This window comes from Chionomys nivalis, chromosome 5 (assembly GCF_950005125.1).
Source record: "Chionomys nivalis chromosome 5, mChiNiv1.1, whole genome shotgun sequence".
Taxonomy (NCBI): domain Eukaryota; kingdom Metazoa; phylum Chordata; class Mammalia; order Rodentia; family Cricetidae; genus Chionomys; species Chionomys nivalis.
Window position 1 is genome coordinate 16,927,903 of NC_080090.1, and position 27,706 is coordinate 16,955,608.

Consider the following 27,706-nt stretch of genomic DNA (forward strand, 5'->3'; position numbering starts at 1 on the left):
CAACAGGGCAAACATAGTAATGTTTCCTTTGAAATTCTCCTGGGTCAGGTGGCCCTGCCAGGGAGGAGCAGAAGGGTGAGCAGTGGTGGCATGGCTGGGCGGCCCCACCCGGGAGGAGTGGAAGGCCCAGCAGCAGCAGCAGCAGCAGCAGCAGCACAGCCTGGCCGCAGGGACTTCCAAAACCTATAGAGAGAAGTTAGTTGGAGAAAAAGTGCCTGTGTCCTGATCATTCTCTGTACATGATACCCAGTTACATCAATGATCTACAGAGCCTCAGAAGCACCTGCACCTAGGCGAGCAACCACTTGAGTCTTAGAACCCCCTGCAGCTAGAAGAGAGATCTGTAGGGATAAGCCCCACCCATTAGGGGGCGTGTTCGCCTCCGGCTAATGTTTACTGATAAATCTGCCGGGGCGTGATCCCAGCAGCCCCTTTTTCTGCTTTCCTGTTCTCCGTGGGAACCTGTGGTCCTGTAAGTCTATTTCCCCATTAAAGCTGTATATATTTTATAATCTGTCTGCATTCATTTACACCATTACAGAGATCACCGGAGGCTCTGCCCTGACTACACCTAGAGGAACGATCAATGGAATCACAGCCCCCAACTATACCAATTGGAGAAAGAGAAGGCTCTGCCTGTACCTATTGGAGGAAGATAAGAGTAGACAACAGGGTAAGACTTCACTCAACACCTTAAAGAGCAATACAGCACCTCCAGGAACTAGTGTCTTTATAACAGCAAGTCCTGAACATCCTAACACAGATGAAGCAGGACAAAATGACCCAAAAAATAACTTTAGGAGAATGTTTGAGGCCCTTAAAGGGGAAATGAGAAGCTCCCTTAAAGAAATGGAGAAAAAGACAAACAAAAAATTGGAAGAAATCAAGAAAGAGCAAACAGGTGAAGGCAATGGTTCAAGACTTAAAGACTGAAATAGAGGCAATAAAGAAAACACAAACCAAGGGAATTCTGGAAATGGAAAATCTGGGAAAACAAAGAGGATCTAAAGACGCAAGCATAAACAACACAATACAAGAAATGGAAGAGAGGATCTCAAGCATGGAAGATATTGTAGAGGTTCATCGGTCAAACAAAATGTTAAATCCAACAAATTCTTAATACAAAATATCCAGAAAATTGGAGACACCATGAAAAAAAAACAAAACTAAGAATAATGAGAATAGAAGAAGGAGAAGTATAGCTCAAAGGCACAGAAAATATATTCAACAAAATCGTAGAAGAGAGCTGGGCGGTGGTGGCTCATGCCTTTAATCCCAGCACTCGGGAGGCAGAGGCAGGCGGATCTCTGGGAGTTCGAGGCCAGCCTGGCCTACAAGAGCTAGTTCCAGGACGGGCACCAAAGCTACAGAGAAACCCTGTCTCGAAAAACAAACAAACAAAAAAAAATCGTAGAAGAAAACTCCCAAACTAAAGAAGGGCATGCCTATGAAAATACAAGAAGCTTAGAGAACCCCACATCTGACAGAGGGCTGATCTCCAAAATATACAAAGAACTCAAGAAATTAAACACCAAAATACCAAATAATCTAATCAAAAGTGGGATACTGATCTAAACAGAGAAATCTCAACAGAAGAAATTCAAATGACTGACAGACATTTAAGGGATTGCTCAACATCCTTAGCCATCAGGGAAATGAAAATCAAAACAGCTTTGAGACACTTTACATCTTACACCTGTCAGAATGTCCAAGATCAAAAACACTGATGATAGATCATGCAGGAGAGGATGTAGAGGAAAAGAAACACTCCTCCATTGCTGATGGGAATGCAAACTTGCACAACCTCTTTGGAAATCAGTATGGCAGTTTCTCACAAAATTGGGAATCAATCTACCTCACAACCCAACAATACCACTTTTAGGCATATACCCAAAGGAAGCACATTCATACTACAAGGACATTTGCTCAGCTTTGCTCATAGCAGCATTATTCATAATAGTCAGAACCTGGAAAGAACCTAGATGCCCCTCAACTTGAAGAATGAATAGAGAAAATGTGGTACATTTACACGAAGGAATACTACTCAGTGATAAAAAAAAAAAAAAACCACCTTAAAATTCACAGGCAAATGAACCGAAGTGGAGAAAACCATCCTGAGTGAAGTAAACCGGACCCAGAAAGACAAATATACTCACTCATAAGTGAATATTAGGCATAAAACAAAGGATCACCAGCCTACAGTCTACAACTCCAGAGAAGTGAGGTAACAAAAAGAGGACATAGAGACACACTTGGATCTGCCTAGGAAGGGGAACTAGATATGAGCTCCTAAAATCTTCATTCAGTGACTGATAGAAGCAAATGCAGAAATTCAGACACAGAGTGGTTAGCTGTGGAACTAACCACTGGACAGATCTCCTGGATCAAGACCGTGATGGGGAAACCCACAGCAAAAGCTGACCCAAACTAGTGGGAGCTCACTGACTCTGGACCTGCATAAGATCAATCTAGCCCCCCCTGAAAGCAGGCGACAGTGGGTGGCTTGGGCAGTTTGTGCACCCACTGGCAGTGGGACCAGGAGCAATCCCTAATGAATGATCTGCCTTTCTGGAGCCCATTTCCTATGAAGAGAAACCTTGCTCAGACTTATACAAGGGGGGAGGGCCTTGGTCCTGCCTCAGTGTGGTAATGTGACAGAATTCATTGACTCCCCATGGGAAGCCTTACCCTTTCTAAGGAGCAGATGTGGAGGGGAAAGGGAAAGGCGAGACAGCAGGAGGGGAGGGAGGGGAACTGGGATTAGTATATAATATATATATTATATATATAAAAATTCATATATATTACATATATAAAATTTACATATAAAGAAATTCTCCTGAAAGATTTTAGTAAGGGCTAGAGAGTAACATGCTTTTCTAGGTTGAGAACCGAGTTGGAGAGTTCCCCTAGGAGTGGGTATCTGACTGACTATTAGGTCTGGCATTAGAGGACACAAATTAGTCTTAGAGATTGTGACTGCTTCAAAAATCTGTCTACAGATACCTCAGATATTAGCTGCCCTGTCCAGAAATCTGTGCGTCTCCAAATAAAAGTAACAGGAGTGGGTATCGGGAGGTTCCCAGAGATCCTGGGAATCAGATGTTACCTTAGAGGTGAAATCTGGTCCATTGTCTGACCCTATTACAGAAGGAAGTCCATGCCTTGGGATGCATCCATCAATGACCTTCTATTACAGAAGGAATTACATGCCTTGGGATGCATCCATCAATGACCTTCTATTACAGAAGGAAGTCCATGCCTTGGGATGCATCCATCAATGACCTTCTATTACAGAAGGAATTACATGCCTTGGGATGCATCCATCAATGACCTTCTATTACAGAAGGAATTACATGCCTTGGGATGCATCCATCAATGACCTTCTTGACTACTATTTCCCTTTCAGCGGGGAAGGCTTCTACCCAGCCTGAAAAGGTGTCTACAAAGACTAGGAAGTATTTATGTCCATATTTGCCAGGTCTTTCATCAATGGAGTCCACCTCCCAGTGGACTCCAGGGTAAAGTTTCTCTTTCCTTCTTGCTTTGAGAGGGCTCTTTCTTTTCTGGGTTAGTAGCCTGACAAGGGAGGCGTTGACTCACATAGTCCTCCACCAATTGATTTATGTTGAAAATTTTGAATGTTCAGTGTCCCAGGAGTTCTTTTAATTCTCTTTGGCCTAAATGCATTCCCCTGTGTATGTGGTAGATAAGGGACTTGGCCAGTTTGGTTGGCAGAATGACTCTTTTGTCTGCAGTGTACCTCCATGGGTTTTTAATCCAGATGTTCGATAAAGAGGTGAAGTGTTTATCATCTCGGGCAGAATGATACAGCATCTCAGGCAACACAGGGTCTGGAGTGTTGTCAGTAAGTTGGTGGCAGCCAGGGCAGCTCCTCAGCTGCATGACTTGCTCTTCTACTGCCCTGGGCTTCATAAAAATTTCCCTTCTGATGTCCTGGGCAATGGATGATGACCAGTATTTTGGGGAGCCAGAGGGTAGACAATAATAAGTCTAGGATTTCTTGTTTATTTTTAATAGCATTTTCTCCATCAGTCAGCAAGTCTCTTTTTCTGTAGATGGCCCAATGGACATGTACTGTGGGAAAATATTAGCTGTCCATATAAACATTGATAAAATTTTCCTAACTTTAGGGCCTTGGTGAGGTGAATAATTCAGTCTTTTGTCCTGAAGTGCCAGAAGGCAAGGCTGTGGCCCAGGCTGTCTCTGGGGGTGTCCCTTTTGCTGCCCATGCATACCTGCTTCCTTCCCTAACGAAGCTGCGGCTGTCCAGGAAGTATGTGAAGTCTGGATCTGGCCAGGGTATAACAGTCATGCCTGGTCACATTCCATGTACTTATTCCATGCACAGTATCTCTGTGCAGTCACGGATGATGTCTGAATCTGGGTTAGGCAACAGGGTCACCAGGTTGAGAATCTGCTTGGGAGGAACCTATTGTGAGGGAGATTGAGGAGCAAGGCCTGGTAGTGTGTCAACTGGGCATTGGTCATCCACCAATCAGGAGGATTTTTGAGAACCTTCTCTATCAAATTGAGAGTAGTTATGGTTAGAGGTTGCCCCAGAGTCAATTTGTCAGTGTTCTTGACCAAGAGGGCAGTAGCTGTGAAGATCCAGAGGCCATGGGAGCCAATCACTTGGATAAATAGGCCACAGGTTGCTTCCAAGGTCCAAGGAGTCAGGACCTCCTTAGTTACGCCTACTCTCTCATCTATGAATAGTTGGAAGGGTTTGTTTATGTCTGACAGAGATAAGGTGGGGGCCTTTAGCAGGGCTTCCTTTGTAGCTGTAAAGATTCCTTCTTGTGTCTCAATCCAGAGGAAGGACTCCTCAGTACTATGAGTGGCGTCATATAGGGGTTTGGCCACTTCAGCAAATCCTGGTATCCAGAGTTGGCAGAATCTGGCTGAGCCTAGAAATTCTCATATTTGCCTTTGGGTCTTAGGGGCCAAGATATCCAAGATAGTCTGTTTCCGGGCAGGTGATAGCCATCTCTTACCTTCTTTTAGAATGTATCCCAGGCATGTAACTTCTGAGACACAGATCTGAGCCTTTTTAGCTGACACTTTATATCCCAGCTGATCTAAGACTTGCAGTAAGTCTTTAGTTGCCTGTAAACAAGAGCCTTGGTCCTTGGAAGCAAAAAGATCATACACATATTGAAGGAGGCTTACTTCAGGGGGTGACACCTGCTAGTTTCTCAAGTCTTCATGCAGGGCTTCATCAAAGATGGTTCAGGAGTTCCCGAATCCTTGGAGTATGTGGGGCCAGGTGAGCTGCCTGCTGAAGTCCCGGTCTGGGTCATGCCTATCAAAGGCAAAGACAGGCTGACTCTTGGCTTCCAGTGTCTTTTTTTTTTTTTTTCCAAACCAGGGTTTCTCTGTGGTTTTGGGGCCTGTCCTGGAACTCACTCTGTATACCAGGCTGGCCTCGAACTCAAAGAGATCTGCCTGTCTCTGCCTCCAGAGTGCTGGGATTAAAGGCGTGCACCACCAATGCCAGGCTTTGAAGAAGGAGTATCTTTAAGGTCTGGAACTGAGTGAACTTGGAGCTATGGTGAGAGGAAGCTCGGGAGGGTACAGGGGTTGGGAACAGTTGAATGAATATCTTCAACCCATTTGTTAACATCCCTAAGGTCCTGCACCCACTGATAATCACTGGTCCCGGCTTTTTGACTGACAGAAACAGGGTGTTCCATGGATACTGGCGAGGCACTAGAGTTCTGTACCCCAGGAGCAGGTTGATGTGGTTAGTAATGCCGAGTTTGGCTTCTGGAGTCCTGGGGCACTACCTTGCCTGGACCGGCTGGGTATTTATTTCTAAGGCAACTATGACTGGGGGGCTGCTGGATTGCTAGCAGTGGGGTGTTGGTCTCTACCCATATTTCTGGGATAGAATGTTGGAGTTTGAGTATTAAAGGAAACATTCCTGAAGCACGTGTCTGTGGGGAAAGAAAAAAAAACTGTATTCTTCTTCTCGGTTCAGAAAAAAGGCATAGATTTCATGGGGAGATTGTCACCCCCTTCCCAATGAAATGAACTTTGGCTTTCATTTTTGTCAACTAGTCTCTTCCCAAGAAGGGGTAGGGGAATTTGGGGATAAACATGAAGGAATGTGTAACCTTTTTTCTTCCCAAGTCCACAGTTCATTTTGTGGTCCATGGATGCAAGACTATTCCTGTATCCCCTTGAGCCCATGTTTGTTTGTCTAATAGAGGCCCTAGCGGGTTTTCAAACACAGAATTGTGAGCTCCAGTGTTCACTAGGAAGTAAATAGGTTGCCACCTCCACTTGTAGGGTTACCCAAGGCTTGAAGAGGGGCTTTGAGCCCTGTCCCCTTTAGTTATCTAGGCCTCCCAGTTCAAGGACCTTTTGGCTATATTTAGGTCCTTTTTGTCCTTTCTTTCTCTGGGGACATTCCCTCTTCCAATGGTCCATTTCCTTGCAGTATACCCATTGATTCTTTTTTATATGGGGGCACTGGGAGCTCTCACTACCTTCCCACTCACTGGCTATTTGTGACAGTTGGCAGTCCCTAAGTCCAGTGAACCCCTGGCTCCTGTCTGCTACCAACAACATCTTGGCCAGTCCTTGAGTTTGTCTGTCCTCGGTGACTGACTCTATTGTTATAAACTTTGGTGGCTATAGCCATTAATTAAGATAAAATTTTAACCTTTAAATCTGTGATGCTGCTTGGTTAATGAAAGCCAGGTTGAGCACCATCTGATTTCCTGGTATTTCAGGATCCAATGGAGTATAGGTACCATAGGCATCCATCGGGTGTTCAAGAATTCACTGGGTGGTTCATTCTTCTCCTGTAGTACCTGACTCACCTTAGACAAATTTGTGGGCTGTCTAGTACCACTCAGAAACCCCCTATAAGAATCTGGTGATAGACTTTTAACCACTCCCTACCTCCAGCCGTGTTGTAGTCCCATCCCCCACCAGGCCAGGAAATGGGGAAAGCAGAATTGACAGTTGTCTCATCATCTGTGGGGCGACCATCTTGCCCTGGAACCAGCTTGAGGCATTCTTGCCGGATTCTCTCTCTCTCCATAGTAATAAATACAACCTGGAGGAGCTATTGACAGTTATACCAAGTGGGCTGATGGGCAAACAAAACAGTATCAAGAAGAGCTATTAGTATCTGAGGCTTCTCAGTAAAAGAGGGTGACTGGAGTTTCCAGTTGATAGGCTGGGTGAGAGTTGCTCTCCACATGAGGTGGCCCCATGGTGCTGAGGGGGAGAGCAATGGAGGTCACAATTCATGATTTTCCTGAATGACTATGGAGCAGGCTTGGCCCAGAGATGAATGATGAGAGGGAGAGGGGAAGAAGGAGGAGCTGTGGGAGGGAGCAGAGGGTCTAGGGGAAGGTGATGCAGTAGGGGAGTTAGCAGCCATGCTATTCCCTGTCAGGAGTTCTTCATTTGTTTATGGGGCCAGGGGTTATAGAGAGGAGGAGGGGAGTCAACCAGCTCAGGATCAGAAGGGGAAGGCAAGACTGCAGGAGCATCAGACCAATGAGGCTTTCCTTTTGATTTCCTTGGGTGATCAAGAAGAATGGCAGTTTTATTCTCTGAGGAAAGAATGAGAGGTTTTAACCAGGAAAGGGGGGGTTGACCAGAAGATAACATCAGGCCACAATGTAGGGGACCTGTTCTGGATGGTCTGATGGTTAAAACCATGTCCTGGTTCCTAAGAATAAGCTTAAGATCAAAGGAAACCTTTAGGAGGCCATCCCGCTTGGAAGGCTGGCCACTCTGCTGAATAAATGACCCTAAGATGCCCCAGTTTCACACAGGTGGCAGAGAATGCTGCTGCATCCCTAAAGTCCTGAAAATGAGAAAGGATGAGGTCCAAGGGGGGCTTAGATTTAGAGGAAGTTTGACCCATGGTGGAAATTAATTCACAAGCACGTACAAGAAGGAGACCAACACTAAGACAAGGAGTAAACGAAAACAAGGAAACAAAAATTCAGCAGACGGAAGGAAGAACGCTACAAAATGGGCTACATGGTCCTGAACCAGTCCCAATGGGCTGCCAATGAATGACCCAACAGTCATAGGAGGAGTTGAGGTGTCCCCTGTTCCCTTCAGGCTCAGAGGTCAACGATGTGTTCGCCTGCTCTCTATTGAGTCCCAGCTCGTCCATATATCAGTTACAAAAACCAGAGAAAAACATATTGATTAGCCTGAACCAGTAGAATAAAGTTGCCAGAGACTGCAGTGTCTTCCCAGAATTGCACAATCCCGGGTGAGCCCCCAAAATGTTGGGTCCTCGAGTTGTGCCAATAATGGGGACTAGACCACCAAAGTCTACTAACCAGAAGGAAGCTTTATTCCAAACACTCTGGAGTACCAAAAACTTCTAGCTAGCTAAGGCCACAGGCAGAATTCGGGCTTCTGACACTGTGACTCCAAGGGGAGGCTACATGCCTCTTATAGCAAAAACCACAAGACAGGTGGTGAGTCAAAGGAAGTTTTACAATCTTGAGTTTAGGCCTTGGGTCACATTACTTTCTGAGATTCACACTTTTTTTTTTTTTTTGAGACAGGGTTTCTCTGTATATCTCTGGCTAAACTGGGATTCACTCTGTAGACCAGGCTGGCCTCGAACTCACAAAGCTCCACCTGTCTCTGCCTCCCAAAGTGCTAGGATTAAAGGCGTGCACCATCACCAGCCCTCTGAGATTCATAACTTTTGATTACAGGTGTTAGTTCAAAATCTTTGCAAAAGCCTGTGGCTATCTTGACACAACTGCTTTCCTCCCATAGCCAGAAGGGATGTAGGGTGGTGGGTCACAGAGGGGTTAAAGGCTGACTTCTGTACACAGCAGCTGCTGGCTCCAGTTCTAGGATATGTGTATAGGCTAGAGGCACACAGTTTTTCATGTTTCTGGGTTCTTCAGTTGCAAACAAATGCCTTGCAGCAGCATGGTGAAGAACCAAAGATTCTTGCTTAAATACAGATGGAGTTTTAAAAAAATTTTAGCAAAGGAGGTAATTTATAGAAAAACAAACATATTGACTCAGTTTATTTTAAAAATGAAAAACTAAAGATAAAGTATTACAACATATAGTTGGTGTCTTAGTTAGAGTTACTATGGCTGTGATGAAAACGCCATGACCAAAAGCAACTCAGGGAGGAAAGGGCTGATTTCACTCAGTGCCATACAACAAACAGTTCATCACTGAAGAAAGTCAGGACAGGAACTCAAATAGGGCAGGGACCTGAAGACAGACGCTGAGACAGAGGCCATGGAGGAGTGTTGCTTACCGGCTTGCTCCTCTGGCTTGCTCAGCCTGCTTTCTTATAGAACCTAGAACCCCAGCCCAGGGATAGTATCACCACAAGGGCTTGCCTTATCCCACCAATCACTAAGAAAATGCCCTGTAACTGGATCTTATGGTAGCCTTTTCCCAATCAAGGTTCCCTCCTTTGGGATAACTTTAGCTTGTGTCAAGTTGGCATAAAACTAAAGAGCACAGTTGGTAAACTCTAAAAGAAAAGCATGGACACGTTATGAAGTATTCCACACAGCTTCTGGGGGGAGTTTGGGCTAGCTGCTTCCTGCATAGCAGGTCTGTTTTGTGGAGGAGGTAAAACTGGCTCAGGGCTGTCTGGAGGCTCATCTTTGTTAGTCTCAGCTCTTGGGACTCAGTGTGCGCAAGTGAGAACAGTAATCCATTAAATGAGTCTTGGGGTTTCTCTGCAGATATCTTAGTTTGTGAAACTGCCAAGTGGGTGGCTTTAACATTGTGAAGTGCACAATCAGCGTGCTGCAGGCTCCACTGTCTGGAGTAGGCCACTTCCTGGTTCATAGATTATAGTGTCTCACTGTGAATAGGGTAGGGAGTTTCTGACATAAGGGCACTAATGCTGTCCAGAAGGGTTCCATCCTTATGACCTAATCACTTCCCAAAGCCCCACACCAACAGCTAAAATGTGAACTTGGGTGGGGACACAGGCACTCAGTCCATCAAGATAGGTTTTCCTCTCTGGTAGCTCCCAAGCTTTTTCCTTTAAGGGAAGCAGAAAGTAGCCCATTTGGTCACAGTGGGAGGTCTTATTTCACAATCCAGGCCTATCAGGAGTCTTTACTTCCAAATTTACCCTTGTCAATTGCTCGGTGGTTTCAGAACCATGGAGGGGAGGCTAGTGACTGAGAACAAGGACAGAACCCTTATATTTTCATGAGTATCAGAGACTCAAATTGTCTCCTCAGTGAGACTCTGGAGAGGTTGATGTTAAGAGATCGTTCAAAGATGATGAAGCTAGTGGCAATAACCATCATTTCCTGCAGATGTGTGTTCTGATTGCTTCTGACCAGGGCACAGGCCAGTCCTTAATGTAGCCAGTGTAAAGTGGGTTGTAGCATTGTGGCCACATAAGTCACATAAACAATGCAAAGTAGATAAAGAGGTGTAAATTTCATTCATCCATAAAATATATACTGCCTTCACCATGATGCTAAAAAATTCCTTACCTATTAAATAAAGATAATGATTCTTACACATCTGTAGTCATTATGAAAACCAAGAAAAAGAATGTGCATAAAAAAATGAATCTGGATGTTATAGTATACTGTGTGGTCACAGCCTGCCAGCAACAAAGGCAAGAGAATTGTCATAGAATGGAGGCCATCCTGGTCTATAAGCTAAGTCCAGGCCAGCCAGAGGTATACAGAGAGACCCTCTATGAAAACAGACAGACAGACAGACAGACAGACAGATATGTAGCTACAGTAAGCATTCAAATTGTAGTTGTTGATATTTTTATAACTTCTAATTCAATACTGCTTTAGCAATACATTTGAGAACACCTTGGTTGGTGGATAAAGGTTTGTATGCTAATCATGATGTGGATAACAAATCTGTGATTTCTTTTAAGTGGGAGCTAAATAAAAGTTTTAATTACCTTTGTAGTGTATATTACTTACATAATTTTAAAATACCACAAGAAGCAAACATGAGAGTCACCCACAATCAAATAGCGTTCCTCTTCCTGGGTCTAAAAAGAAATGCAAAAGAAAAAAATAAGTTAAATTTGAGATAGATACCAATAGGGATATAAGCCTGAGCCTCACAGAAGAACTGTTACTTACCTAAGAGTAGAGAAAAATAGATTTTTAGATTAGAATTAATAACATACATACAGAAAGTATTTAATTCCTCAGCTTCTCTATAGTTACTGGAATGAATGGCAAATTTTGGAGATGTCTGGCAACTTGCTGTCCTTATTATGTCTACCCTATTTTTCTCATGGATGTGTGCTTCTACTCATCTTCTGGATCAGTGATTCTCAACTGCCCAGGGGACAGGTTATGTTTGGCAATGTGTGGAAGTGGTTTGGGTTATTCCGACTACCTGTTTGTTTTCTAAATCAGCAGACCCAGTGTCATTCGTTTGCAGTCACACACGCTTTCTTGAACTGAAGAAAGGGAAGTGGAATAAAAGATGGGTCTTCAGTTTGCTTTTGGTCCTGAGTATTGCCACTGGAATGTGTGACTTGAGACTTTGTAGGAGCCAACCATGATAAGTTTAATAGAAACAGACCACCCAAAGGAAGTTCTTAACTTCCAGCCATTATCACCTGCCAGTGTAGGACCCAGCCATGATAAGTTTAATGGAGGCCTGAGTCTCAGTACACTGAAGCAATACCTGGTGACAGGAAGGACCACAAACTGAGATTACCCAGGCACTACCAAGAACAGACCATTCAAAGAAAATACCTAATGTTCCATCCATTGTAGATAGGATCACCTGCCAGCACGTACTCATCAGGACACCCCTAGACAAACATTAGCCAATCAGGGGACCTGAACCTTAAAAATCCCTCACCCCAACTCTAACTGAGCTTGGGGCTTGGGGCTCTCTGATTATTCCAATATGTTGGACATATGGAGAGACCAAGTTTGCAAACTTGTATAAAATGTAGGCTCTTTGATTTTACATAAGGGACTCGGTCTCCTTCACGAATCTGGGCATAACAACCTATACTTCTGAGCGCATCATTAATGGTCAGGATGCTGGCATACTAAGTGATGAACAGGTTAAATAGTAGGGTTGAGGTGTTAGTTGGATGGCTCAGTACTTGTCAAGTATGCACAAGGCCTTGGGTTCAATTTCCAGCATCACGAATGAATGAATGAATGAACACATACAAAGAAAGGAAACTGAAGTAAGAATTAGATATAATTTCACAATTTATACTCTGATATGAAAAATGACAGACTGACAGTAATTTCAAAATGTTGTCTGAGGTCGCTTGTTCTTCCCAACTGCCTGGCTAGCTTAGACCCAAAATAATCACACAGAAACCATATTATTTAAATCACTGCTTGGCCCATTAGCTCTAGCTTCTTATTGGCGCACTCCTATTATTATTAATTTGACCCATTTCTATTAATCTGTGTATCACCACATGACTGTGGCTTACCGGGTAAAGCTCCCAGCGTCTATCTTCAGTGGCTCCATGGCTTTTCTCTGACTCTGTCCTTCTTTCTCTCAGCATTCAGCTTAGTTTCCCCTGACTAGCTAAGTTCTGCCCTGCTATAGGTCCAAAGCAGTTTATTTATTAACCAATAAAAGCAACACATAGACAGAAGGACCTCCCACACCATCAAAATAGCTCTAATTTGTAGTTATGACTAAAATTATTTAAGACAATTTGTATTGGAAAGGCCAAATGAGAATGTAACAGTGATTATTTTTCAAAATTCAATAAAACATCACTAAAATCAACTTACTTGGCCTCCGACATTTGGTTTTATGGTATGAACGCCAGGTGTAGCACAATGTAATAGTGTTGTGGGAGAGCTAGTATTCAGAAAGAGCAGAAAAGAGGAAATCATTACAAATGTATTTGAGCCTGATTAAAAATCCACCCACACTGGGCAGTGGTGGTACACGTCTTTAATCCCAGCATTTGGGATGTAGAGGCAGGTGGATCTCTGTGAGTTTGAGGCCAGACTAGTTTATAGAGCAGGATAGCTAGAGCTATTACACAGTGAAACTCTGTTTCAAAAGAACCAAAAAAAAAAAAAAAAAAACAAACTAGCAAACAAAAAATCCACCCACACACAACTTTTAAGCTTAAACAATTTAACTGTATACTAGAAAGAGAAAAATGAAACAAAACTCTAACATAGCAACTGTCTTACTGTTCTATTGTTGTGAAGAAACAACATGACTAAGCAATTCTTACACAAGAAAGCATTTGATGCAGGGCTTGCCTGTAGTTTCAAAGAGTTAGGGAGCAGACAGGCATGGCACTAGAGCAGTGGCTGAGAGCTTTATATCCTGATCCACAGGCAGCAGGCAGAGACATTGGGCCAGGTATGAGGCTTTTGAAACTTGAAAACCCACCTCAAGTGACATACGCTTTGTAGACCTGAATGACCTCAAACTCACTGAGATTTGCCCTGGAATTAAAGGTGTGTACCACCTCCGCCTGGCTTTACATCTATTTTCAAAGTAAGGTAGCCTTTTTTTTTTTTTGCATGTGTTTTCTGGAAGAAAATTTACATGAAGTCAGAACATTGAGTCTGAATATCTACATTATGTGAGTGAATGCCGGTTTATACATTGTAGGGAAGGAATGGATGTATACATGGAGGAAAATCTTACTTTGGATTTTGAACTTTACAATTCTCTGGTATGCTCCATGATGAAAAAGATGTTCCTTCAAACTCTAGCTCAATCTAAGAAATGAGATGAAAGTTCATGTTAACAAAACAAACACTGTTCATCTAGTTTTCAGTTATAAGTTCAATTATCTGGTTTGTATTACTTAAAAAAAAAACTAAGATTCAGTTATATTGAAATTGTGCGAAATAAAATGTCAAAACAACAAGGAATGCTTGTTACACATCAGCAATCGGCACACTTGTGACTGGAGAGATGGCTCCTCATGCAAAGAACTAGGGTTTAGTTCCCAGCATCTAGGTTAAGCTCCTCAGTACCTATAACTCCAGTTCATGGGATCGTACTTCCTCTTCTGCCCTCCAGAAGCACTAAAACACACACACACCATACACATGCAATATACATACACACATACCACACACAAACACATAAACACACACACATACTACACACACACACGAATACACACACCGCACATACACACAAGCACACACAGACTATACACACTACACACACATCAACACATACCACAGACACCACACACACACCACACACATACACACAAACACCACATACACACATAAACACACATACACCACACATATACAAACACACAGACTACACACATACTACACACACACCATGCAATAATAAATCAAGTTAAAATTGTCTATTAAGCATTAAAAGGGGAATGGTATTTTGATAGGTTATAAAGAATAAAAGTGATGAAAAGATATGATTCTTCGCTTAAAAACAAGATGCTTTAGTACTGAAGTCCTGCCATTGACACATTACCAGCTGTTAACCATCATGACTTTATGGGTTACCTTTTCCCTGTTTCTAAACACACACACACACACACACACACACACACGGAGTGGGGGAGGAGAGGGAGCGAGTGCTAGGGGTGCAGCTCAGTGTCTCTGGGTTGAATATATAGCGCTAGCCAAGTACAGTAAGATGTGTGTGTGTGTGTGTGTGTAGTTCTAAAATTAACCAATATAAAATATATACTTTCTTTTTCACTCTCACATAAGTAATTTACCCACACTGGGTACATTTATAAAGAAAGTCTTCATGAACCTCAATGACACCACCACCCGGCCGAGTGTCTGTAATCTTAAAGTAAAAATGAATCCAGCAAAGTGGACTTCTGAATGATTCTTTAAAGAAAACAATCCTAATGTAAATCACACAACACCTGCAAAAAACCAATGATAGCATTTGGTGTTATCAAAAATGACCATGTATTGTATAAGTAATAGTTCAAAGGGAACTTATAGTCTTACATGTATATAAAAGAAATACATTTGAAAACAAACTCAGTTGTCAGCATGAGAATAAAACAACAGCAGAGCCGGGCGGTGGTGGCGCACGCCTTTAATCCCAGCACTTGGGAGGCAGAGGCAGGCAGATCTCTGTGAGTTCAAGACCAGCCTGGTCTACAAGAGCTAGTTCCAAGACAGGCTCCAAAGCTACAGAGAAACCCTGTCTCGAAAAACAAAAAAACAAAAACAAAAACAAAAAACCCAAACAAACAAACAAACAAAAAACAACAGCAGAGAACATCTCCCAGAAAAAAGGATTTCCTAGAAAGAAAATAACATTTATAGGAAGAAATAATTTTTATAAGTCGCTAATGCAATGGCTAATTTTGGTTGTCAACTTGACTCCATCTCCAGTCAACTGAAACCTAAGCAGAAGGGCACACGTGTGACGGATTTTCTTGATTAGCTCTTTTGAAACGTGAAGACCCCCCTTAAATCTGGTGGTAGCCCACATAAAAGGACACGGAAGAAGGGAGCTTTTGCTTTTTGCCTGCTTACCCTCACTCTTCATTGATAAATTTGTCCATCCTATTCCTGAGGCATTCCTTTGCTGGTGTTAGAACCCACTTCTTCACGGTTCCAGTGTGGTCTGAAGCCTGGCAGCTCTTTAGGACTCCCCTAGCACTCTGGCCCAGACTGGGACTGCTGAGACATCCAGTCTCTCAGACTGAACAACTACCGGGCCCCTTGGCTTTTCCATCAGGAGACAGCCATGGTTGAACTACCCAGACCACAGCCTGTAAGCCAGTACAATAAATCTGAAAAATCCTTTAGAGAACCTGGACTAGCACACCCCTGTTGTGGTTTGAAAGTGAACTGCCTCCCTCCCACTTTTGGCTCACGAGTTTGAAACGCTTGGGCCCCACCTGCTGTGCTGCCTGGGACAGTTTTAGGACTATTGGGTCTTACTAGACCCAAGTTAAGTGGGTCACTTAACTGGGACCTTGAGGTATGACCAGGCCTCACTTGCTCCTCACTCTCTACTTCCAGACTGTGGATGCAGCCAGCCAGCCTCCCACGCTGCCACATGCCTTCCCCACCAGGATGGAATGTATTTCCTTGAAGTGTAAACCATAAAATAACCCTTCCCTTCCTTAAGCTGCTTTTTGTGAAATCTCTCACAACCATCTGTAATGAGGTCTGGTGCCCTCTTCTGGCCTGCAGACATACACACAGACAGAATATTGTATACATAATAAATAAATAAATTTTTTTTAAAAAAAAGAATAGTGATACCTTAAAAAAAAAAAAAAACCTTCTAGGATAGAACCAGAAACATTCAAACCCAAAAGTCAACAACAAAAGAAATCCCTACTGGAAATCAGTAATTAGACTCATTGACAAACTTTGTAAAAGCCCTGTGTTCTTAGCAGGTGGAGATGAGCACCCCCACTCCCAATACACACCCCCACTGCTTCACCCCCGCCCCCGGGGAACAGCACGACAGATCTACGAATTTCAAAACCAGCCAGCCAGAGACTGGAGAGAAATGCTTAGAAGAGAAATGCAATTGGGCAAGAAAAAAAAATACAGGCTGAGGAAGGAGAATCGGCGACAGGGGAGCTGGCGTGGAAGGCATTCTGTGTCCTTTTTTGTTTGTTTGTTTGTTTTTTGAGACAGGGTTTCTTTGTAGCTTTGGAGTCTGTCTTGGAACTAGCTCTTGTAGACCAGGCTGGCCTTGAACTCAAAGGCATCTGCCTGTCTCTGCCTCCCCAGTGCTGGGATTAAAGTTGTGTGCCACCATTGCCAGGCTGAGCTATTTTAAACTACTCTTCCAATCTTAATGAAAGGGAAAGATAATTTCAATTTCATGTTTTGTTTTGTTTTTTTAAACTTAAACTGGGCTTGTTTGTTTTTTTAAGGAGGCTCAACTGGTAAAGGTGCTTATCCCTAGTCTGGCAGCCTGAGGTCAACCCCACACCCATAAAAGCTGTCCTCTGACTTTCTCAGGAATGCCATGGCTTGTGTCCCTCCCCCCACGAACATAATAACAAACCAAATTACAAATCCAATAAAATCCCTTTAAAGAGAAAAATCAACAGGAAGGGGATCACATCCAAATCCCACAGCTGTCAGAAAAGGAGGGCGTGTGAAGTACGATGGTATGTATCTGTGGAAGAGTGCAGATTTATCCAGATTTACCCAACAACAGAAGTTAATGCAGAGTCACACATAGTCAAAGTGCTGAGAAGGGATTGCTGAGTGTTAAAACCCCACAAGTGCGGGAGGGAGAGGAGATGCAAAGAACAGAGGTGGAGGATGGAGCGAGTCCTGTGAATCGCTGTCTTCTGGACATGACTGTTGTAGTTATGGCTACCCTGTCCAAGACAAAGCCACCATAACCAGCAGACCTCCCGCGGGGAAGTGCTAAGTACACTCAGTGGGGTTTAAAAAAATATCAAGGACAAGGAAGGTGGTGGAGAAACGTGTTGGGGGAATGGCAACAGGAAGTGACAGGAGGATTTGGGATAGATTTATCAGTGTGTACACGTGTGAAACTGTCAACGAATAAGTAAAAGAGAAAAAGGAAGTGATGATAAAATGGAACAAAGATGAAGCCTGAGGCTATATTGCTTGAGGCCCTGGGTTTAATTCCCAGCAAAGCAGAAGAGGGATAGACTATTGAATGTACAACTTGAATGGACCTGGATGGAATGATGGTAGTAAAAACCCATCTCAGAAGGGTGTTAGGATGTTTTAGTGTAACTGTAAACATTTTACACACGTACGAATAACAAAATCTAGAAAAGGAGAACTGGCTTGTGGTAACAGAATTGGAGAGCGGGTATCAAGTGTATTTTGTAAGAGAACAGCAGAAGGGAGCCTTGTAGTGCCAGAGCAGTTTCTGTAGCATGATTGTGGCAGGGATTACATGAAACAACACATGGGATAAGCCTGCATGGAGCTGTGTGTTCAAATGTGCGCATGAGGAAATAAATCTGACTCAATACTGTGCCAATGTTTCCTGGTTTGAGTATTTGATACAAGATGCTAAGTGAAAGGTATCCCCCATATTTCTTTGCAGCTTCTCCTGGACCTACAATTATTAAACAAACAAACAGACCAAGATTTCCCTAATGGGCTTGAGCGATAGCTTAGTTGGTTGGGAAAGTGCTTACTGCGCAAGCATGAAGACCTGAAGTCGATCCCCAACACATGTATAAAAAGCCCGGTAGGGGAGCAATATCTGTGATCCCAGCATTGTGGCCACAGAGACTGAAGAATCCCTGATCCTTGCTGCCTAGGTAGTCTAGCCAGTCAGAGAACACAAGCTTCAGTGAGAGACTGTCTCAAAAACAAGAGGACTGGAGAGACCATTTGGAATTGAGAACACTTACTCCTCTTGCAAAGGACCTGGTGGTGTTCCACAGCCATCCCTGACTTCAGTTCTAAGGGACCCAACATCCTCTTCTGCTATAGGAATTCCTACGGCCAGAAGCCTTTAAGTTACCCGCCCACTTTGGTGTGGCCTCTTATACTATTAATGCCAATGTAAAACATGTGTCTGGCCTCTCTTCCAGCTGCAGGATTCCGTTGCTGTTCCCCGTTGGAGCAGAAGACTGTGATTTGTGAGTCTACCCCTAAATAAATAACCCTCTATTATATTCAATTCTGAGCTAGTGTGAGATTTCTTTTTAGCATCCATTTTCACTCTTCTGACCTCTCCAGGCATGAGACATACACACAGTAAACATATATACATGCAGGCAAAAAATTCATACAAACTTAACAAATCATTTTTAAGAAGGGTAGGTGTAGAGTGATTGAGGAATACATGCAATGTTGACCTCTGGCCTGTTGTAATAGGAGCAGCCACTCTGTAGTAGTGTGGAGCGGCGGGCTGTGTCCCGCCACCCGGCTAGCTTTACCCGAAATAATTACACGGAAACTGTATTCTTTTGAACACCGCCTGGCCCATTAGTTTCAGCCTCTTATTGGCTAACTCTCACATCTCGATTAACCCATTTTTAATAATCTGTGTAGCCCCACGAGGTGTGGCTTACCAGGGAAGATCTTAACCTGCATCTGTGTCGGGTGGGAGAATCATGGTGACTGCCTGACTCGGCTTCTTTCTCCCAGCATTCTGTTCTGTCTACTCCACCCACCTAAGGGTTGGCCTATCAAATGGGCCAAGGCAGTTTCTTTATTAACCAATGAAAGTAACTCCTCCATCATTGGCCTCCACAAGAACATGTATATACATAAGCACCTGAACAAATGTTTGTATACATGTGAACATGTACATACCCAAAGAGAATAAACAAATAAATAGATTTTTTTCCAATAAATAAACAAAATCTATGTCCTGGAATGGAATGGCAGATTTTCCTGTCAACTTGACTAATTACAGCAATTTATAGATATAGTTTACATCTGTAATCAATGTTAAGTATGAGAACATACTCTCCATAGCCAATTGGAAGACTTAAGAGCAGAATTAGGTTCCTGGAAAACAAATTCTGTCTCAAGACCACGGCATTATCGCTTGCATTTCTAACTGTCTGGGCTGGCCTAAAACTGTCAAAGTCACCAGAAGACTCCTGAAGAGAAACAAAAGGCTACACAAAGGAAACAATTTTAACACAATGAAAAATGTGCGCATAAACATATCATAAATAAATAAGCAAATTTAAATTCCGTGTAAAATAAATTATCAGTGCAACTAGACAGATTACGAGAAATGAACTACTGGGCTAGAGAGATGGCTCCGCCACTAAGAGCCCTTGCAGCTCTTGCAGGGGACCCAGGGTTGGTTCCCAGCATCCACATGGCAGCTCACAACTAACTGCTTTAACTGCAGCTTCCAGGGGTTCCAACGCCGTCTTCCGGCCTCCAAGGCTAGTGCACAAACGCTGTATAATACATGTATGTAGGTAAATACTCATATACATAAAACTTTTTTAAAAGAGAGAATTGAGCTGGGCGGTGGTGGCTCACGCCTTTAATCCCAGCACTCTGTGAGTTCGAGACCAGCCTGGTCTACAGAGCTAGTTCCAGGACAGGCTCCAAAACCACAGAGAAACCCTGTCTCAAAAATCCAAGAAAAAAAAAAAAGAGAGAGAGAGAGAGAGAGAGAGAATTGAACAAGATATGCTGTTACATTTTTTTAAAAAGTAATAAAGAAACTAAGGTCTATAGATGAGAGGACCCTACATTTAAAGTGCTGGTTTACATGGATTGTAAGTTTACATCTGTTGAATAATAGTTATTCTATTTCTCAATAGGCAACATAGAATGTATAACATGTATCTATCATAACACCTTTTTGTGACTATTAAACCACAAAATACATAAAATAGCACTGCCTACTTTTTTTATTTATTTATTTTTTGTTTTTTTGGCTTTTTGTTTTGTTTTGTTTTGTTTCTCAAGTCAGGATTTCTCTATGTAGTCCTGGCTGGCAGGGAACTCACAGAGATCCGCCTGCTTCTGCTTCCTAAATGCTGGCATTATGAGTGCTGTGCTGTGCAGAATAAGCAGGCTGCGTTCCAGGTTGGTGCGTTAGTAGGGCAGCTCTATTAGAGTGTGCGGCCCACCTGGCCACAGCCTTACCATACATGTCTGTCTTTTCCTCATTCCCTCCCCATCTTGAGCCAGGGTTCTAGACCCAAGCCATGCAAGACATGGCACTATGAACATATTCAAGGACATGTACCAGAGAGGTACCAACAGTAAGGTGATGAGAAGAAAAAGGAGATACAGACGACACCACTGTAAAACAGTATGAATAACCCTTTGAGGGCTCAAAAACACTAACATTCTTTAAAAATAGTTAATACTTACAGATTTCCTGGTACTAAGAATGGAATAGTCCGAGCCATTGATGGCATATCTGTGGAGGGCCGGGCGGTGGTGGCGCACGCCTTTAATCCCAGCACTTGGGAGGCAGAGGCAGGCGGATCTCTGTGAGTTCGAGACCAGCCTGGAACTACAGAGCTAGTTCCAGGACAGGCTCCAAAACCACAGAAAAACCCTGTTTCAAAAAACCAAAAAAAAAAAAAAAAAAAAGTTAATACTTACAGAATTCCTGGTACTAAGAATGGAATAGTCCGAGCCATTGATGGCATATCTGTGGAGGAAAAGGCGAGATGTGATCTTGAGAATAATTTCTCCTCCACGTAGTAGGAATTCTATACGTGGTCAGGGGATACCCGGGTTTCCAAGAGCTTTACCCTCCCAGGAAAGTGAGGTCAACAAATGGCCACTACCCATCAATTCGGCTGGTTAGGGCTTGCTCAGTTCATGAGGCATTAAAGTGACGAGAGAAGTAAGTCCTCCCCCTTATTCACTTTAGATTTTGAAAGAGGAACTTGCTACATGGCCCTGGCTAGCCTTAAGATCACTATTTAGCACAGGCTAGCCTCAAAGTCGTGATGAACCGTCTGCCTCGCTCCTCTGAGTGACGGGATGCCTGGTTGAAAGAAAACATTCGTTACATCTGTTTAGTAGAACAAATACTACCGAATATATTAGGTTTGACTCCTTCACTTATGAACTCAGATAAAATTCAGAAAACTGGAGACTAGAGTTTCAAAACCCAGTAGTTTTCGTCTTAGAATACTAGAAACAAAACTTCTAAGTCCTTGTTCATGATCATTTTTGTACTGTTCATTTGTACCTTAAATTCTATATAGCTCATCCATCTCAGGAGTCACTAAGGCAATAGAAACAGACTATAAGGCACTGTGCACATGTAAACTCTGTCTAGTATCACAAAGTACAAGAACAGACACAACTCATTTCTATAATATATTCAAGCCAAGCCATAATCACTGTAAAATAATTACTAGTAAGGTAGTTTACATTCTTTTTTAAACTAATTCTTTGAAATCTGACGTGTGTATTACACTTGAAGTCCATCTCAATTTGAAGTGTGTATCAAGAGCTCACAAGTCACACGTGGTCAGGGATGCTCACACAGCGTCTTTCCCTTTGCTAATCCACTCTATCTACCCTGCATATTTAAGGATGGGTCCATCCTTAAAATTTTAAGCCAGAACCATCTTTCCTGTGTGTAAGAGAAAGTTGCTAGAAGGCTATTATGTAGTTCCTTTATCAGAATTACACAAGCCTCAACAGTGCTCTGAATTCTTATTTCAACAGATGTTCACCACCAGGAGAATTTTGCACATTTTATATGGACATGTACTCATCAAATAAGGAAACACATGCTTTTATATAGCACTATTAATTAAAATAAATAGATTTTCATCATAGGTTTTATCCCCCCCCCAAGCGTGAACCATCTCTCACTTTCTATGGATTTAGTATAAAACCCTTTTCATTATGTTTGAAAGTGTTAGACAAGAGAAGAACTACAGGTGGGAATTAGGGCATCTTAAGACAAAGTTACAGTATGCAATTTAATTTGCGAACACACTGGAAACTAAGTGATGATGCTCCCTTTCCTGGAAGTTGGTTGGTACCTGTTCCTCACCAGCTTCGCCTCACCCTGGAGAAGGTACATCTAACTATGTATAAGAGGTATATCTATAAAAGGTACATCTAACTCACTAACTCTGGCAGCGCTCTGACTGCCTCCTCCTCGCTTCCTTCCCTGTGTCAGCTAGTTTATGTGTTCATGTTGGAAATGGATCTGAGGTGGATGCAGATGGATTATGACCCTGGCTTTGTCCTCTAGCCACGACCCCTTGAAAACAAATTAAAGAGCATTAATTGACTCTTGTAGTGGTGTTTCTATTGTATTTTAATAAATAAAGCTTGCCTGAAGATCTAAGAGTAAAACAGCCACGTTGGTCAGCCTTACAGCCAGGCAGTGGCAACACACACCTTTAATCTCAGTAACCACACTATTGCCATAGGAAATAGAAAAACAGTGCAGCCTTTAATCCCAGTGATGCATGAGATTAATCCCCAAACTAGAGAGGATTATAAAATGGGAGGAAACAACTCTCAGACACAGTCTCATTCTGAGATTCTGGGAGGCAGGATCACCATCTTCAGACTGAGGTTGAGGTAAAAGAGTGGCTGGCTATTTTGCTTTTCTGACCTTCAGGTTGAACCCCAGTTTCTTTCTCTGAGTTTTTATTAATCGTGCTTCAGACTTTTCTTCTCTCAATAGATAACCCCCTTCCTAGTTTTGTGGGGTTTTACCTTTTTCTACAATTTATAAATTATGCCGTTTAGGCAAGCCATTTTCTCTTGAGCTCTGAACCTGTATATGTATAAATTGACAAAATAGTGACTTTGAGAAAGCACTTGAGGGACTAAAATCATTCTGTTCCATTCATTACAGATTCAGCTCCATATATCTGGTGGACAACTAGAGGGAACCGATTCTGCTGGCACACGGTGACCTACGTAAGGTTTCTACTGCTGCAATGAAACGCCATGACAAAAAAGTAAGGTGGAGAAGAAAGGGTTTATTTGGCTTATACGTCCACATCATAATGCATCAATAGAGGAAGTCAGAACAGGAGCTCAAGAAGGACTGGAACCCGAAGGCAGCAGCCAATGCAGAGACCATTGAGGGGTGCTGCTTACTGCCTTGCTTTGTATGGCTTGTTCAGCCTGCTTTGTTAGAGAACCCAGGACCACCAGCCCAGGGATGGCACCACCTGCAATGGACAGGGCCCTACCCAACTGATGACAAATTGAGACAATGCCTGACACCTGGCTCTCCTGGAGATCTTTCCTCACCTGAGGCTTCTTCCTCTCTGATGAAACTAACTTGTGTCAAGCGGACACACAAAACCAGCAAGGACACACACACACAGAATATTTAGAAAAATGCATCACTTAGTTGGCCCCAAGGCAAGTGCCGACAGATTTCCAAGAACAAGACATCACACTCTGTGGTTATACGGCCACAGTAAGAAGCTATTACAAAGCCGGGGGTGTGATGCGCACCATTAGTTCCAACAAGGGCAGAGGCAGCCAGGTCTCTGTAAGTTCAAGGTCAGACTGGTTGGCACAGTGAGTTCCAAGATAGCTACTACGGCTATGTAGACACCCTGTCTCTAAACAAAGCAAAACAAATTATAACAAGAGAAGACAGCAAAATCGTTCCGTACTTGGAATTTTAAAATGAACTGCCAGCTGGCACGCTGACATAGACCTGTGAAGCTGAGGCTGGGGGATCGTGAGCTCAAACCCAGTCTAGGCAAATGTGTGAGACCTTGTCTCCAAAAAACAAAAACAAAAGCCTCTCCAAACACTGATCAATAACTCAAGGGTTATAGAGAATAATGCAAGTTAAAGCCACCTAGAAATGAATGATGAAAGGGCTTCATGTCGCTTGTTGTGAGCCGTAACAAGACAATAATGTAAGGGAAATTGATATTTTACAGAATCCTGTGAGGAGAGACACGGGTTCAAAACTACTAGTTACTCTTGCAGTTCTTCCAACTGAAGGTGACGGCACACGCCTCTATTCCCAGCACTCAGGAGACAAAGGCAGGAAGAACAGCCTGCGCTATACAGCGAGACCCTGCCTCAAAAACAGAAAATGAGAAGACTGTGGGTGAGCTGGAAAGAATGATTACCAGAATAAGCCCATCACTATAGAAGGGTTTTTAAAAATGCAAACAAAAATGTATATAATACAAAACAATGATGAATAGGGCAAGAACACTTATGATAAGACTGATGAAGATTTTATTTATTATGTATACAGTGTTTGGCTTGCATATATGCCTGCACACCAGAAGAGGGCACAAGATCTCATTACAGATGTTTGTGAGCCACCATGTCGTTGCTGGGAATTGAACTCAGTACCTCAGCAGTCAGTGCTCTTAACCTCTGAGCCATCTCTCCAGTCCCTTTGGATGTCAGTGTGGTGATTTCTCAGAAAATTAGTAAACAACCTTCCTCAAGACCCAATAATACCACTTTTAGGTATATATCCAAAGGATGCTCAATCGTGCCACAAGGACATGTGCTCAATGTGTTTATAGCAGCATTGTTTGTCAAAGTCAGAACCTGGAAACAACCTAAATGCCCCTCGATGGAAAAATTGATTTAAAAAAAAGTGTACATTTACACAATGGAGTACTACACAGCAGAAAAAATAACGACAGCTTGAATTTTGCAGGACAATGGTGGAACTAGAAAACATTATTTTGAGTGAGGTAACCCAGACACAGAAAGACAATTATCTCGTGTACACACTCATAGGTGGTTTTTAAACATAAAGCAAAGAAAGCCAGCCTACAAACCACAATCCCAGAGAACTTAGACAACAATGAGGACACTAAGAGAGACTTACATAGATCTAATCTACATGGGAAGTAGAAAGTAGAAAAAGACAAGATCTCCTGAGTAAATTGGGAGCATGTGGACCTTGGGGGAAGATTGAAGGGGGAAGGGAAAAGGCAGGGAGGGGAGCAGAGAAAAATGTAGAGCTCAGGTGAATCTCTGTGAGTTCGAGACCAGCCTGGTCTACAAGAGCTAGTTCCAGGATAGGCTCCAAAACCACAGAGAAACCCTGTCTCGAAAAACCAAAAAAAAAAAAAAAAAAAATTTATATTTCCTTACATTTATGTGGCATTCCTCCTTTATCCAACACTCTTCCCCAAATCACTCTGCTTCAGCTCCTGCACACACACACACACACACACACACACACACACACACACACGGAATATTTTTAAAAGATACAGTTCAGGTATTCTGTAACATTTTTTCCACCAACATGGAAATGGACTTTAGCATTCCTTTAGTCGTGAATATAGTGACCAGGGATGACTTACTGTAGCCTGGGAGTCAAAGCGTACCTTCCAGTAAATACATTTTTATCATCATGGAACCACACCCAGAGTGCTGTCCTCTAGTAAGGCACAGGTCTCAGTAGATACAGCAGAGATTTTATTGCTAGGAAACATCCAATATATTTGCTATCTAGTGCTTTAAATATCATTGGTGACTTCTCCGGTGTCCAAGACAAAAGAAACAAACAAAAATTCAATATAGCTCATAAATTTCCCGAGGTCACAGGCCATCTTTAACACTCTCAAACTCTCATCGGTGACTTATTGTTAGCGTGTGCTGAGCGCTCTAAATTTAAGACTGCGTTCAAACCCACAAAACGTTATCTTCACTGTGAAAAGAAGGCTTAAAAAATTCAGAACACAACACTGTTGCTCCTTCTCACGGATCTGTTCCAATGACTATTCTTTCTTATATTTAATTTTTAAAATTTAAGATAGTTTGTATTTAAATATGTATTCTATTTTGCCTGCCTTTGTCTGTACACCATATACATGCAATGCCCGCGGAGGACAGAAGAGGGCGCCAAATGCTCTCGCACTGGAGTTACAAACTGTTGTAAGAAGTCAGTGGGCTGGAAATGGTAGCAGGGTACTCGGGAGAGCAGCCGGTGCTCCTTCCCACGGAACCACCTTTCTAGCCCCTGTATTCGATTTTTAATTAAAAAAAATATTTTTACAGAGTTATTTAGCCTACATTTGCTTTGAATTGTTGGCCCTCTGAGTGCTGGGGCTCACTGTGCACCATCATGCTAGCCTACGGCCACTCCTCCGTACCTTCACCAGTCACATGACGTGTAAGAGAACCCCTTCCTCATTGTAAAGAAAACTTTACAAAAAAAGAAAACAGGGGGAGGGGGAGGGAAATGGGAGGTGGTGGTGGGGAGGAGGCAGAAATCTTTTTTTTTTTTTTTAATATTTTTATGGTCTATTTAACTTTATTTTATATTGGTGTGAAGGTGTCATATCCCCTGCAACTGGATCTTCAGACAGCTGTGAGCTGCCACGTGGGTGCTGGGAACTGAACCCAGGTCCTCTGGAAGAGCAGTCAGTGCTCTCAACCACTGAGCCATCTCTCCAGCCCAGAAATCTTTAATAAATAAATAAATTAATTAATTAAAAAATAAAGTTTACAGCTGTTTGACTTCTTGTTGGTCGTGTTAAATGTTAATTTGGGGAGATAATACTTATTGTTATATAGCATAATCCAAGAATGTGATTTTTTTTCTAGTTCAAAGTGCATTTTAACTCCCGTTAAAACCTAATATTTTGATATCCCTTTCTTGCTTGTGATTACTGAATACCGGACAACCACAAAAACAACCAAACCTGCATTAAAGATTTCTCAGGACTTCATAACATCTTCGGTCTCTAAATCAGTACTTGGGAATTAATCTCTTTACCTTTATACAGCACTTCTATTTTGGTAAATAGTTTCTCCTAAACCACTGCTTCAGTTTCTTAAAATAAGTCATAGTGAAATGCCCCTCCTTTCCTCTCCCTAGTCATCTCTGGCTCTCCTGTGGGGAGTAACAAGAGTTACAACTACAGGGAGAATTTAATAATTCATGGGCGGGGGTGGGGCTGGGCATCAATTTCCAAGAGGAAAAAATAAAGGTATGGGGAGGATATACTCAAAGCACATCATATACTTTCATGTAAATGACCTTACATATGTCATATGTATGTATGTATGTATGTATGTATCTCTATTATCCATCTATCTATCCATATATATAAATAACATTTTTCTAATGATCTAAGGCAAAACATGAGGGTACCACCGCCCTTCTGCAAAACGCGGCGTTGCAGAGGACAACACCTCTTAAGAGACTCCCAGGAGGAGCTCAGGTCATCAGCTGGGGAGCTGGACACCCCGCCGGGATCTCCAACGCTAGTGGCCCAGGATGCATCTTTCTACCTCCACACTGCCAAGCCGCAGCAGCTCAACCACCACAGCAGCACCGCCACTGCTCCGACCGACAT

At 42.7% G+C, this 27,706-nt stretch overlaps 1 protein-coding gene across 1 annotated transcript; it reads right to left on the minus strand.

Annotated features, from left to right (window-relative positions):
* Window positions 1–44: 44 nt before the first annotated feature.
* LOC130874540 (cation channel sperm-associated protein subunit epsilon-like protein) lies at window positions 45–27,706 on the minus strand. The gene is made up of 6 exons (XM_057769918.1): window positions 27,642–27,706; window positions 21,015–21,063; window positions 13,648–13,721; window positions 12,768–12,837; window positions 10,959–11,029; window positions 45–183 (listed from the first exon to the last, which is right to left on the minus strand). Exons 1-6 carry the CDS (start codon window positions 27,704–27,706, stop codon window positions 45–47), a joined length of 468 nt encoding a protein of 155 aa, XP_057625901.1.